Source organism: Ahaetulla prasina, chromosome 3 (genome assembly GCF_028640845.1).
Source record: "Ahaetulla prasina isolate Xishuangbanna chromosome 3, ASM2864084v1, whole genome shotgun sequence".
Lineage (NCBI taxonomy): Eukaryota > Metazoa > Chordata > Lepidosauria > Squamata > Colubridae > Ahaetulla > Ahaetulla prasina.
In genome coordinates, this window is record NC_080541.1 from 58084686 (window position 1) to 58099417 (window position 14732).

The following is a 14732-nucleotide window of genomic DNA, read 5'->3' on the forward strand; positions in this document are numbered from 1 at the left end:
TGTCAAACTCGTGGCCTGCAGGCCAGATGTGTCATGTGCTGGCCATGCCCACGCCTGGTTTAGTAAAGGGGAAAAAAGGTCACGATATGTCATATGATGCCACCATGACAACGCGAGTTTGACACTCCTGACCTAATCCAAGTATCAAACTCCCCCAAAAATGATTACTCTGGGTATCAATCTCTAAGGACCATTATGATTGGGGAATACAAGGGGAGATCTTCTCTGTCACTGCTTCCATTCTTGGAAATTAGAACCCTACCCTTGCTATGGTTCTTAAGGGCCATTAGGATCCGGTGCTTCTAAAGCAGGGTTCTCCAACCTTGATCCCTTTAAGACTTGTGGACTTCAACTCCCAGAGTTCCTCAGCCAGCTTTGCTTTAGGAGACCCCTGTTCTAAAGGGCCTCTGAGACTATGATATAAATGTTTGCCCTTGAGAAGAGATATTTGTCCCTTTTGTTTTGACTGTCCCATAGTGGCTATTTTATGATTTTAATCATTTTGCCGAACATTGGAAGTTTAAATGGTTCTGAGTCCTTTGTGACAGGAGCAACATGTAAGTCTCAGCAAATAAATAACCCACCCAATATCTAGTTTCAAACTAATTGCTACCAACCTGCCTTCCACTGAGGACCTGTATATTGCACGAATCAAAAAGAGGGCTGTGAAAATATTTACAGGCTCCTCGTATCCTGGACATGAACTATTTCAACTCCTACCCTCAAAACGATGCTATAGAGCACTGCACACCAGAACAACTAGACACAAGAACTGTTTTTTCCCGAAGGCCATCACTCTGCTAAACGAATAATTCCCTCAATACTGTCAAACTATTTACTAAATCTGCACTATTATTAATCTTCTCATCGTCTCCTCCCATTTATGACTGTATAACTGTAACTTTTTTGATTGTATCCTTACGATTTATATTTATATTGATTGTTTCCTGATTACTTATTTGTAGCCTATGACTATCATTGAGTGTTGTAAGTGTTGTACCTTGATGAAGGTATCTTTTCTTTTATCTACACTGAGAGCATATGCACCAAGACAAATTCCTTGTGTGTCCAATCACACTTGGCCAATAAAAATTTTACCCTATTCTATTCTAATTGAGAATTTGCTTTGGTACCAGTGAAGGAGATACAGGAGGAGATACATGTTAGAGATAGAAAGAAAAGGTTTGTACATTATTTAACAGAACAGTACAGATCACAGCAACAAATTATCCTAATGTGAAAAACATTTCAGAGGAAACATTAATTGCTTCGATGTATTCATTGTTTCGATATTCTGAGTTTACCAACATTCTTTTTAGGTACCCAGTTGTGTCCAAATCTGCAGCAAAATGATTACAGATGCTTTTCTTAAATATAAATGTTCACAATCAATCATAGTATCAATTTTACATACAAAAATCATGTAAATATTATTTATGTCAACATGTGTGACTTGCCTTTTATTTTCACTGTAATTTTATGTTAAGCACAAACCATTACTGAACACTGTGGAAATACAAAAAAGTACTGTAGTATTGTGGCATTTTTGCCTGCTGATCCACCAAATTAGATGTTGCATTAAGATATACTGAACTCTTTCCCAATGCCTTGGATTTTGCTTCCCCTCCCCCCCCTCTCTTCTCCAGAGCAATGTCTTATTGACAAACAACAGGAAGGCAACTGTGGCATGGAATAGTTAACCATTTTCTGACAAGTTCTTTTCCACGTGGAAGAAAAAGCTGCAATTTGGAGGCGTTAAACTGGAGCAGAAAAAAGTCTAATCAAGAAATGGCAACATCTATTGGTTCCTGCCCCCCCCCCCGCCCCCGCTCCAGTGGGTGGGTACCAAAAAGGTATTAAGAACAAGTTGCACACGTCTATCAGAAATATCTATTTTTGCTAAAAATTTTATTAGACTAAAACTAGTCCCCAATGGTCAGAAGCCCATTACAGCAATAGAAATTGCCTACACATGAAGAAAATAAGAGGAACATAAAACAAATTTTATGTTAGATCATGTTAAGCAGCTAGTACATTAAGCCCTGAATTATAGCTAGTAAAACTCCCAGGGCCCTCGGCAAAGTCTCTCTCTCTCTCTCTCTCTTTTTTTTTTTAGCTCTCTGACCACTTGATTATTTTAATTGGAATTAGGAAGACTGAATCAGGAATTCTCTATACAATATGTAAAGTATGTACTTTACTAGTCAATGTTATGACTTCCTTCAAGTCTATTGCTAGACTTTCAGCTGCCTGGAGTTCTGTCAATTGACCATTTCAGAAAAACAAGCATGTCCTTGGATCATAACTTTGTGTATATTTTTATATAGACTGCAAAGGCCATCTAAAATCAATCTTAAAAGTTATTAAACGTAAGTAATTTATTCCAGACGGTTATTTCTAGTGAATGATATCAGTGGTGTTTTCTTTGATTTCTATTTACTATATTCATATAAAAAAGCAATTAAATCAATATAATAGGCAACATTTTGTACAAAAATACAGAATTTTAAAAGCTTTAAAAAGTATATTCTATATTACTGATCAGAACTGGACTATATATATTTATATATAAAATTTATATAAATTTATACATGTATATTTATATAAATTGCCAATATTTGGGAATTTAGCAAGTGGCTGCTTTGTTTACACAGTAGCTTTGTATTTTTTTGTCTTCCTAGAGTAGTAAAGTCATAACTTGTAATCAGCTGGCTATTTTCTAGTTCTTACCAGAACATATCTTCTGCTTAATGACTGAAGAGATCTACAGGTAGTTTTGTCCAATTACATTTTCTACCAACATGTTTGTCCGACAGGTTGTAAAGCCCCTGAAAAATTAGAAAATGTGGAGGACAAATTGTGCTGATGAAGTTTATTCATCAAAGTTTTCAGTGCTCCTTTTCTTATTTGAGTGATGGTTCAGTCCCAGATGAATTTCTTTGCAAAGAAAATGTCAGTCTCTTGGCCCACGACCTATTACAATCCCGGAGGCTGAGCTACAATGGGAAAGGAAAAGTAACAAGTGTTACAAAGGTAAAACCTGGCTTTAAAATCCAGAAACCAATGCCAAAGCTGTAAGTTGCAATGGTAAATACTGCTTTCCAAATCTGTATCTGACCATAACAAGTCAAAATGCAAATGGTCTGACAATGGTAGGAAGATATTTAATGTGAAAATCAGTGTGTACCAGAGATGGGATTCAAATCCCGTGGCTATTGGTTTGCTATTGGTAGCACGCAGTTGCACACCCTTGCTTTGCGTCTTTGCGTTTTTGATGACATCTGGGCAGATGGGTGAAGCCTCCCATCTACTGGTTCACCCAAACCAGTAGAAACCCACCCTTGGTGTGTACTAATTACAGGTGATAAAAGAAAGATGTCCAGTCTATCTACGTAGTGTCTGTTGCCATTTGTCAATGTATCACAAGGGCAGGCCAATCAGTTTCACTCTTGAAATGCAGAAGTAGAAAAAAAAAAAAAACCTTCAATCCACTGATTCTTCTCTACAGGTAATCCCATGTCATCCCCCACCTCTATAGTTCTATTAAAAGACAATTTTGGTCCTAAAAATCACCTAAGTGTTGACTATTGTTAACATAATGAAATCTTGGGTTCTTTGGAAAGACTGCCATACCACCTGAGAAAAGACTTGTCTTAATTGCATTATATAGTTGCTTAATCATCTCAGAGAGCCAGTTATAAAGTGAAATGTTATGCTGTTAATCATGTTGTAACTTAAGATAATTGAAGAGGGGGCAAGGGAGGGGATCCAGTAGGGATCAAGACTGAAATGCTGGCATAAAGGTCAGGGGATTGTATTACTTGGATTGGATTGGATTGGATTACTTCATTGTAGAAGTTATTTACTTTGTAGGAAACAGTACCAAGTAAACACAAATAGATTTCAAAGAATACGTTTTGGTGGTAGTGACAACATGTTTCAGGTATTAAAAGTTGCTGAAATTTAAACACACGTTCTAACTTAAACACAATTCTAACTGAAATTTAAATTCAGGATAGCATATAAATTTAATAAATAAGGAAGGCTGAGTCAAGAGAGGCCTATGTTTGCTGTATATTTCTCACTTTCTTTTCTGAAGAAGCTCAGATGAGCAGTTTATCCTAATCCCAGCCTTCTTGTATAACATTAGGCTGAAAGAGGGAAAAAGCAGAATAATTTTTTCCCCCTGAATGCCATCACTCTGCTAAACAAATAATTCCCTCAACACTGTCAAACTAGTTACTAAATCTGCATTACTATTAATCTTCTCATCATTTCTGTCACCCATCTCCTCCCACTTATGACTGTATGACTGTAACCTTGTTGCTGGTGTCCTTAAGATTTATATTGATCGTTTCCTAAAAGGATTTGATTGCATATTTGTTCCCTATACTATCATTAAGTGTCGTACCTTATGATTTTTGATGAATGTATCTTTTCTGTTATGTACACCTAGAATATATGCACCAAGACAAATTCCTTGTTTGTCCATCACACTTGGCCAATAAAGAATTCTATTCTGTTCTGTTCTGTTCTGTTCTATTTGTCCAAAACATCCAATGAATTTTATGGTAGACCCCTCACCTCAAATCCTTACTATTAAATTAACCTAAGAGTCATATATTAACAATTTATCTATATAATTGATAATAACAAAATACAAAGGTAGAATTGTGTCTCATTTTTCAAGGTTTCATTTTCATGTAAGGTACAGAAATGATTAATGAAAAGGGGAAGCTGAGTAATCACATCTGACTCTTCATGCGTTGTCTTTTGATTATTCCAGTGTGTTCTATCTTGAGCTGCTCTTTCAAGTTTGGTTTTTAATAATACTTTTAGTACAGCAGTATTTTAATTAGATATTTATCACCATGGTTCTAAGAGCCATGTGGCGCAGTGGTTGGAATGCAGTAGTGCAGGATACTTCTGCTGACTGTCAGCTGCCTGCAATTTGGCAGTTCAAATCTCACCAGGTTCAAGGTTGACTCAGCCTTCCATCTTTCTGAGGTCGGTAAAATGTGGAGCCAGATGTTGGGGACAATATGCTGACTCTGTAAACCACTTAGATGGGCTGTAAAGCACTGTAAAGCGGTATATAAGTCTAAATGCTATTACTATTGGCAGAGGTTGCATTCCACTTTGCTTTATTTTCACAAGAAAGGAAATGCATCACTAAATAGTCTTTAAAAAATCTTCAGAAAAATTAGGTCCAATTGCTTATAGCTTTCAACCTGAATTTTTTAGTTCTGAAATTATACTACTGTCTTTTTGGTGTTAACTGGAAAAAATAAATCACTGCATTGCTTTTCTTCAGAATTAGCTGGGCATGTTTTAGAACACTGATTCCCAAATGTATGTAACCTAGTAAGAATAGCTATGTAATCTTGCCAGTAGTTTAAAACTCAGTGCCTGAACATCAGAAGCAGCTATACACAGATGCTAATAAAGATTTATCTCAAGTTCTCTTCCAAGACCTTTTATTTGTATGACTAGGACATTTAATTCCCCTCTTGTCCCAGCTGTGGAAATTTGGTTGGTAATAAACTTTTGTAATAAATGTGAATGCATTTGGTTCAAAGTTTACCATACCTTTTTCCACATCTTGTTCACAAATAAAACTATTAACATCTTCACAGTGAAAATCATTCCAGAGCCCAGCATGGATTAATCCAGCACAATCTTCCCCTGGCCCATGGCCATGTTTCCAGTTATCAGGCTGTCCAGCACTCCAGTTTCTTGCAATAAAACAAAAATAAAAGATAATTTCATAAACAAGCCATCATATGACAGTGTGACAGAGGAGATTTATAATAGTAAAAACAAAACAAAAAATAAATCTCTCCTAAAGTAGCAACCATACTCCTTAACAAATAGTGCATGACTTTTCCTGGAAATTGAAAACAGCTGGGCTTTAGAGATGGGAATCAATTGGACAAACTGCCAAAGCTCAAAAGTCTAAAATTAGACCAAAAATTCTGTTCTGGTTTTGGACTGAACAAAGACACATGTACAGAGTGTAATCCTTCAGTGGGGTTGTATTTGTTTGTTTCATCTGCAGATGAGCTACTAAGATATAAATATGACTTCCTGCTGGATTTATATATGCATCTCCAAATCAAAATATAAAGAATAGTTTCTTGCTATACAATATTTAGAGAAAAATACCTAATATTATCATATCATAAACTCAAAACACATCAACAATCATATATTGCAAGAACTATCGTATTATAAAAATACATTTGCATAATTAGAGCTACCAGATCTGGATTGCAAAATTCCAGAGCAGAGATTCTCAATCTGTTTATTGCCATCTAATAATCTTCAGATTTCTGTAGGCTTTGTATTTATTTGGGGATGTATCATCCTCCTGGTAAATTATCCTTTGGGTGGATTATGAACAATCACTTTAAGATTTCTTAAGGTTCTTAAAGGTGCAGTGGTTTAAGTTACAAATGTGGAGATTTCATCAGGATAAGAAAGAATTAGCCAAAGATACCAGTAATATTTCCTTAACCTAAGCTCCAATGCTCAGCAGCAGTCAAACTGAGAGGCTGGGGAAAAATGTAATAATTTCATTCAGTGGGAATGATAGGTCTTAGTCTACTTGATCTAGTGCTGATCCAGTGTATACCCTGATTTCCAGTTCAAAAGAATTTGGCTGATATTTAACTTCAATGACAAATGAAGACACAAATGGTACCAGCAATGATTTACAACTGATGCAATACAGAAGTCTTATTTTCTGTAATCAGCCAAGTAAAATTGACCCTTTCTCTTTCTTTATTGTTGTCCCTCTTCCTCCGACACGTTTATATAAAAGTTGTTTTAAAAAAAACTCTGGTTTCCCTAGCGTTGTTTGCTATTAACTCTGTAATAAGCATTTTAAGGCACCTTATTATCTTCTTTTATTGGTTATTCAGAATTTTTTTCTGTCAATAAGCAGATGCTAAGAAACAGTTATAGCATAAAACAGTGAATGTCCTTCCTGCACTCACATGTATTCTGGTAGTGTACCATCCAGCCACCGCCACTCATCTTCCTTCGCTGAGTCAGTGAGACCAATCCAGAAACTGCCTTTTGCAATAACTTGTTTTTTCAACCATTGCTGTGTACAGAAGAAGGAATCGGTCACATTATTTCACATCCCAGGATTTTGGCTCCCTTAAACTATTTTAGCCTCTTGAAAAGTGTGACTGAAGATAAGCATGAGTTTCTGGGCAAAATCAAACCTATTGGAACTATTTCTGAGTGTATCTCATTTGATCTGAGCACCTTTTTCAACACATTTTTCCTTTCACGCTCCCAATCTCAAGTCCAGTTTCCTCTTCACCATCCTCCAAGAATGTCTTTTTCCCCCAACCAATTTTCTGATTAAAGAAGAGGCACTGATAGTAGTAACCGCCAGCTATGGCACATGAAGTGAAGAGAGGGACTTTTTTATTTCCTCTCTAACAATGGAAATTCTGCAAAGTAGAGGGTGAGAAACTCTACGGGGACTGTTTGCCATGTGGTGGGCTCTGGAGCCAGAATGAAAAGGGATTATCAAAGAAACTCCCCCTTGTTCCTTTCCCCTGCTTGCTGTCATAAGAGCATCAGCTCAGTTAATGCTGACCAAGCATTTTAATTTGTCTGCTTCAATACAAAATGCTGTCTTTTATTATCTATACAGTGGCTCGTTGTAGCATGATGTGGCTATTAATGTAGCTGTAGTTGCCCTGGAATCAGATTTGAGGATGTCTAATATAAAGAGTTATTTCAAATAAATAGATAAAACAGTTTGGGGCTCTGAGGCTAGGGAGAAGGGAACTTGGAGGTCAGAATGGGAAGGGTTTGTTTCATAACTTAAATTAAAATCCAACATGTTACCCCAAAAGCATATAGAAATTACAATAATCATCTCATCTGGAACGACATCCTTCTGCCTTATTTTCAACCAGACCTTTTGGACGCTCACTATTTCTATTTCTGGGGTTGGAAATATTACTCTGAGCAGCAGCATTGGTTTGCATTTGCACACACACTGTGTTTAAGCTGACCTTTAGGACAATCTATGATTAGTCTTCATAGGGTCAAACTACGTACTGCTTATGTTGCCTTCAACTTTGTTTTGTCATGTAATGAAGCTTAGCTATGTGGAAATGTCATTTTATTAAAGTGACAAAATGGACAGTAAGAAGGTATGCATTCCTTTTCCAGTCCTGCCCTCCCCTCTGTTGAATCAACCTCCTAGCCTGCATTTTGCTTTAGAAAAGAAAATCATTTTTGGGGGGGGGGGAAAGCAGGCCAGTGGTGGGTTGCTCCCGGTTCTCACCGGTTCGAGAGAACCGGTAGTAACAGCGTCGGGAGGCTCCGTCCACCCGCCCGGAAATCATCAAATTCGCTTTGCGCATACGCAAGCGAACCGGTAATAAAGGTAAGTAAAACCCACCACTGGAGCAGGCATAGGCGTCACAATATCAACGGGGTAAGAAAGAATGATGCATCCTTTTCTCATGGACTGCTCTGAACAAACAGATGGCAGCATCTGACAGCTCCATTTCAAGAAACAAAAATCAACATGGATTTTCAGCAGAATATTCAACCTAGGTAACAGCATCAGAAGCTCCTATAAAAAGTGATGGTTGGTCTTCCATGCAAATACAAGCGGGAGTGGCAACTCAGCTGTTAAGCAAAATAGTTGCTAGTGAACTGTGCTTACAATCTTACTTCAGCTTTCCTTTGCTTTACAGCAAATAAATGCAAGGATTGGTCACAACATTATTCTTTCATCACCATTGTAACGGCAACTGGTAATAAAATAAGGCAGTTGCTAAACAAGGACTACTTGCATTTTTTTATCAACTTTTTTCAGTAAGACTGAAATCCCCTGATCATCCCTCCTGATTATCTTTAGTCAGATGTTTACATTTATGAGACATTAACACCTATAAAATGAATGAAGGCAAATATATATGTCCCAGGGTGATGTTGGAGGAGCCAATCTGGGTTGGTCACGAGGACCAGAGGTTTAATCTTCTATAGTCACACACATTCTGGTGAGAGACAAGTTCCCTGAAGATGGGTTCCAGCACGAGTCCGAAAGCTCGGATGATTAAACTTTTGGTTCCGGTGACCGACCCAGATTGGATCCTGCAATGTATAAGATGCTTTCTGATTGTCTTGTCTAACCTACTCTACTCCAATCATTGTCAACTGGCACGGCTGGAAGTAATGATGTTCCATACTTGCCCTTTTGTACTATTTAAATCTAACAGCATGCTAGATAGGATTTTATACCTGTTCCTCTTTGCTATTGATGAAAACCAAATGAGATGATTTCTCTTCGCAGAAAAGTTTTGCATCTTCAAAAACGGCTCTTTCATTTGAAAAGTAGTAGCAGTTGTCTGAAAAGTTCTTCCAGTAAACAGGACAACCTGTAACATGAAACACTTGCATATAAAAACTCAGGAGAATGAAAACGGAACTTCCCTCTTAGAAATTAGGGCTCTGCACACTTTGATAATGTGCTATATGTTAAGGCAGCCAGATTTTTTTCAAGGCTTTAGTATGGCCCGAAAAAGATGCCTCTATTTTAAAAATCAACCCATTAAAATCAATGCCACTATTAAAACAGCAGCATTTTTTTTTTCAAACTCCCACATAAGCCTGAGAAAAGATGCACTAGTTTTAAATAAGCATCAGGGACACACTGTGCTCATGTAAAACCCAAGAGATGTCTTCTTGTGTACTCTTGAAGCACTCATAACTCTAGTAGATTTAGTTTTGAATAACATTATTGGAAGCCAAGCAATTTGAAAAACTAATTATCTACTCAGAATATTGTTGAAATGGAATTTCCATTATTGAGAGTTGCAGCCATCCTTTTCTATCAAATTGGCCTTCAAATCATTTCTAGTTTATCATAAAGAAAAAAGGGCTCAGTTTAAAAATATGATTGCAAGATAAATTTTGAAAAGCATCCAAATTTTATTCATGTATCGAAACCATTCTTCTAATACCATTCTGGGGTAACTTCCTATGCAAAATTTAAAACAAGTATTAATGAGACTTGAACAATCCTACACAATTACGTATCAGATATTACTGGTGATATACTATGTTTTACCCCCTTTTTCCATATAATACATAACTTTTCCCATTATTACAAGAGACAAATATTGGTCCTCATATATGTACCTGGGTTCTGCAGTAACATAGAAATTGTTTCGTGAATTAAAAGATAAGGGAGAAGAAAGCCCAATGAAAAATCAGGATGTTCAGTGAATCACTGTATCTATATGATAGTTGAAGGAAGAGAAAGAAATTAAAAGATGGTGAAGAAGGTGAAGAGGAATTGGTCAGCTTGAGCTTCTAATTTTTTAATATATAATAGTACAGAATACTAGGTCTTATAACAAGGATCAAAATTATTTATTGTCTTCTTAACGTTATAGAAAGAACTTTAGAAGACAAGTGAGAAAGACAGACAAAAATGTGCTTCAAGGCCCCAGACATGTCTCTGTGTATAATGTGATAGATTAAATGGCTGAATCCAAGCACTACCGTGTTTCCCCGAAAATAAGACCCTGTCTTATATTTTTTTGAACCCTGAAATAAGCGCTTGGCCTTATTGCCATGCGCTCAAAAGCCCAATTGGGCTTTTTATCAGGGGATGGTCTTATTTTGGGGGAAACAGGGTAACTGCTATGAAAGGGAATGTGAAGAATTCTGATGGGGAAAAAAGGTAACAATTGCTTTTCTGTACCTCCTTAGAAATCATGGATTTAAAAACCATGATGTTCATTTCAGGCTACTTGGAGGTTTGAACAGATAAACTTCCATTGCAATGTGTACAATCCAATCCAATAGTCAATATCCCGGTAGTTTCAAACCATACTTTTATATATTGATAATAAATATACATGCAGACAGATAGCGGATGTGTTAACAGCTTACCGTTAATTTCACTTTGTAGTGCCATAGCTATTCCTGGACCTGGCGGTCCGGGAGGACCAGGCTCACCTGGAAGACCACGTAATCCAGGTACGCCTGGGAAGCCAGACAACCCACGAGCACCAGGTATGCCTGGTTCACCGACAAATCCTTGAAGACCTACAGGTCCAGGTGGGCCTTGTGGGCCAGGGGGTCCATCTTTGCCAGGTGGTCCAGGGAGTCCTGGATCTCCACTAGGACCGGGCAGCCCAGTCTTCCCAGTTGAACCTCTCTGGCCTTTAGATCCAGGTGAACCTCTGGAACCTTTTCCACCTTTTTCACCTGGTGATCCAGGTGGGCCACTTGGTCCCTTTTCACCTGGAGGTCCTGGAGGTCCTGGTTCACCTTTGTCTCCTTTTTGTCCCTTGGGCCCAGTAAGTCCAATTGGACCTTGGGATCCTCTGTCACCTTTGGGGCCTCTTGGACCTGGAGGACCTACAATAAAATGAATATGTGGAGGTCAGAAGAATAATGAAATAATCTAATGTAATAAAATTAGTGAATTGCAGTACCTCTTAGTACTAAGAACATATTTCTACTTCAGATTTAAATCAATTTTTAAGTATTTTTAAAAACACTGGGCTCTGCCAAAGAACTTAAGAAAACTTAATCTATAAGTGTGCCTTTATCACAAGACAAATCAACAAAAAACTAAAACTAGATAAATGTTTTCAGCTTCCTTAAAAGATTAAGGAAATTGCCCAAATTAGTTCAAGTTGTTTAATTGTGTTTACATGATTGTTGTTGTTTACATGATTCTTTGTTGCATCAAAGAATATCCAAAATCTTAACAAACATTCCTCTTATTTATATTTTTGTTATTTTAAACAAGTATGAGGATGACTCAATGCCTATATTTTAATTTTTCCTTGCTTTTCTATACATTACAGTCACAAAACAAAGCCAATTTGATTAAATTTCCAAGTTATGAGAGACATATTTATAGAAGAAAGTTTAAAAAATGGTGGAACTATTATAAATTCATGTTCAAGGAAAATTTGTATTAAGTAAAATAAAGTATTAAATCTATTGGAAAAGCTTTAAAAAATTCTAGATCTTTTCATGTTCTCTAGCATACAAAGATATCTAGAGCTCTCAAAAAGAGAGAAATCTCCATTTCATGAAACCAAGGTAACTGTCACTTTTTGGAAGTTGTACTAAATAAAAAATATCTCATTTTCATGAAGATGTCAAAGGAAAAAAACTTCCACTTATAAGAAAAAAAAACTTTTGCTAAGTGTCTTCACAACATTGGACTATTTTTCAGATAGTGACACATTCTACTTATGACATATGCATAATATAATCTACATATCTGACTATAGGATAGTGAAAAATCATAATGGAAACTTCAGAAATAAAAAATATTTACATTTCTCTTCCAGAAATGGGGAAAAAATAGAACACCAATAATGATTGACAATATATATGAAATAAAGGCATACCAAACACTAAAGATCAGTTCTGATGTGATGTGTTTCCTATTTTGTTTTATTTGTTTAATTTTATCCCACCTTCATTATTTTTATAAATAACTCTTGAGTGATGAACATACCTAATATTCCTCCTTCTTCCTATTATACCCACAACGACAATCCTGTTGGGCTAAGAGATAAATGGCTGGCCCAAAGTACTTTCCTCTTAACACTTTGGTGATTTAATGTAAAGCCTTTACATATTTCAGTATGCTTTTCAGTACAATGACAAAAAATCCACTCCTGGATTAAAAGTTTTCATTAAAGCTCTCCCCATGTGTCAGAGGCCAGCACAAGGACTGTAAAGTCCTTTTTAGAAGCTGGGCTAAAGGGAAAAGTTCTTGTTAAGAGAGCTATGATACAAAACATGTATGCAGACTAGTCCAGAGGTCTCCAACCTTGGTCCCTTTAAGACTTGTGGACTTCAACTCCCAGAGTCCCTCAGCCAGCAAAGCTTTGCTGGCTGAGGGACTCGGGGAGTTGAAGTCCACAAGTCTTAAAGGGACCAAGGTTGGAGACCCCTGGCCTAATGCAATGATCTTTTATTATAGGGAGACTGGGGGGGGGGGAAGAGGCCCATTAATAAAATAAAATTATTCCACCTTCCAGCTTCTAACATAAACCACTGATTGGTAACACCAAGACAAGAGTATCTGAGTGTTATCTACCAAGAATGCAAGTTTAATTGGGTGTGGAGGTATAAGCATGAAGGGTATAGAGCTAAGCTGTAAACAATATTTAATGATAACTCATCAATGCAATGAATATTCAGCATTTTTATTAATTATCTGGATGAGGAGATAAATAGACACTTAAACTATCTTGTAAATGGCACATACTTCCCTGGAAGATTAAAATAAAATTCAAAATAATAAGTTAAAAATATAGGCTGAAAATAATAGAATGCAGTTTAAGAGAGAAATATTTGAAATTATGCATTCAGGAAAAGAATTCAAATGCTGAACTACGGGATGGGGAATAGCTGGCTTACCAGTACTGGAAAAGAACTTGGAATAATAGTTTTGCATTCCAACTATGAGTCAATAATATATGAATGCAAATAAGAAAATGCAATTTTAGGCTGCATCAGGTGAAGTATAGTTTTCAAATCACGGGAAATATTACTTCCTTTTCTTTCCTTTAGTAATCCCACTAGAGTATTTTGTCTAGTTCTGGGCACCATACTTTAAAAAGGATTAAAGTGACTTGGACAATCAGAGATTAGAAACCAAGTATTATAAAAGAGAGATTGAAGGAGCTAAGAATGTTTGGGCTTGATGAGAAAAGATTGAGTGGGAATATGTTAGCACTCTTCAGATTGGATAATACAAAAGTTTAGGATACTAAACTATTCTCTGTTGTTCTGGAGAACCCGATACATTTTACCTGGACTGAGTAAAGTCCAAGTTCTTTGGGGCCAGTCACTCAGCTCAATACCTCAGCAAATATTGTTGTGGGGAAAATGAAATAAAAAGTGCTACACACTTGAGCTTCAAAAATAAAGGCAAAGATATAAATATATAACAAAGATATAGCAAAGATATAAAGAAGTAAATATCTGCCATTGATGCTTTAATTTGGATTCCTGCTTTGAGGAGCAGACAGACTTGATCACATAAATAACATTTTTCATCTATGATTCTAAGATACTTCAACATAATAAGTAAACCAAAATGTAGCATCAAACCAAACATATAATGGACCAATTTTACCTTGCAATTATTTTTTAAATTGAACTGTTTGCGGAATAATGTTATAAAAACTAATACAATGCAATATTGTTCTCTTTACTAGAAACTGGCATCTTAGACAATACTAATTCATGCAATTATTACATTTTGCTTTAGAAATTAATTCCAAAAGAAAAGTCAGATAGAGGAATATGAACTTAAGAATAGCAAAAAAAAAACACAAACAAACAAACAAACAAACAAACAAACAACCAGCAATAACCATACTATATTAATAATACATTTTCACACAATCTGTATTTTATCCAACAAATAGTTTGTAGTCTACACCAGTGTTTCTCAACAAGTGGTATCCAGTACCACAGTAGTTTAAGACACACATTTCCCTTCCAAACTCATTAAAAATGCAAGCGAGGAAAATAGGGCAGAGAAGGAAGACTAGAGAATTGCTAGTCTTCAACAGAAAGTATTGAGGACTCCCAAAGTTTTTCAAGAGGCAACTGAACTTTCTGTTGAGGGGGGAGGGATACAACATCATACAACATTGGGCGCTAACTAACAAAATGAAATTCAACAGTGAAAAAAGTAAAGT

The 14732-nt window shown here is 36.4% G+C and overlaps 1 protein-coding gene across 1 annotated transcript in view; it reads right to left on the reverse strand.

The window, feature by feature from the left end:
- Positions 1-1433: 1433 nt before the first annotated feature.
- Positions 1434-14732, reverse strand: part of COLEC12 (collectin subfamily member 12) — a 108126-nt gene continuing 94827 nt past the window's right edge. Inside the window, exons 6-10 of the mRNA XM_058177755.1 lie at positions 10939-11409; positions 9280-9416; positions 6999-7108; positions 5590-5735; positions 1434-2996 (exon numbers count right to left, since the gene is read on the reverse strand). Coding sequence (XP_058033738.1) covers positions 2977-2996; positions 5590-5735; positions 6999-7108; positions 9280-9416; positions 10939-11409 — 884 coding nt within the window. The 3' untranslated portion in view covers positions 1434-2976. The remainder of the gene's footprint in view (positions 2997-5589; positions 5736-6998; positions 7109-9279; positions 9417-10938; positions 11410-14732) is intronic.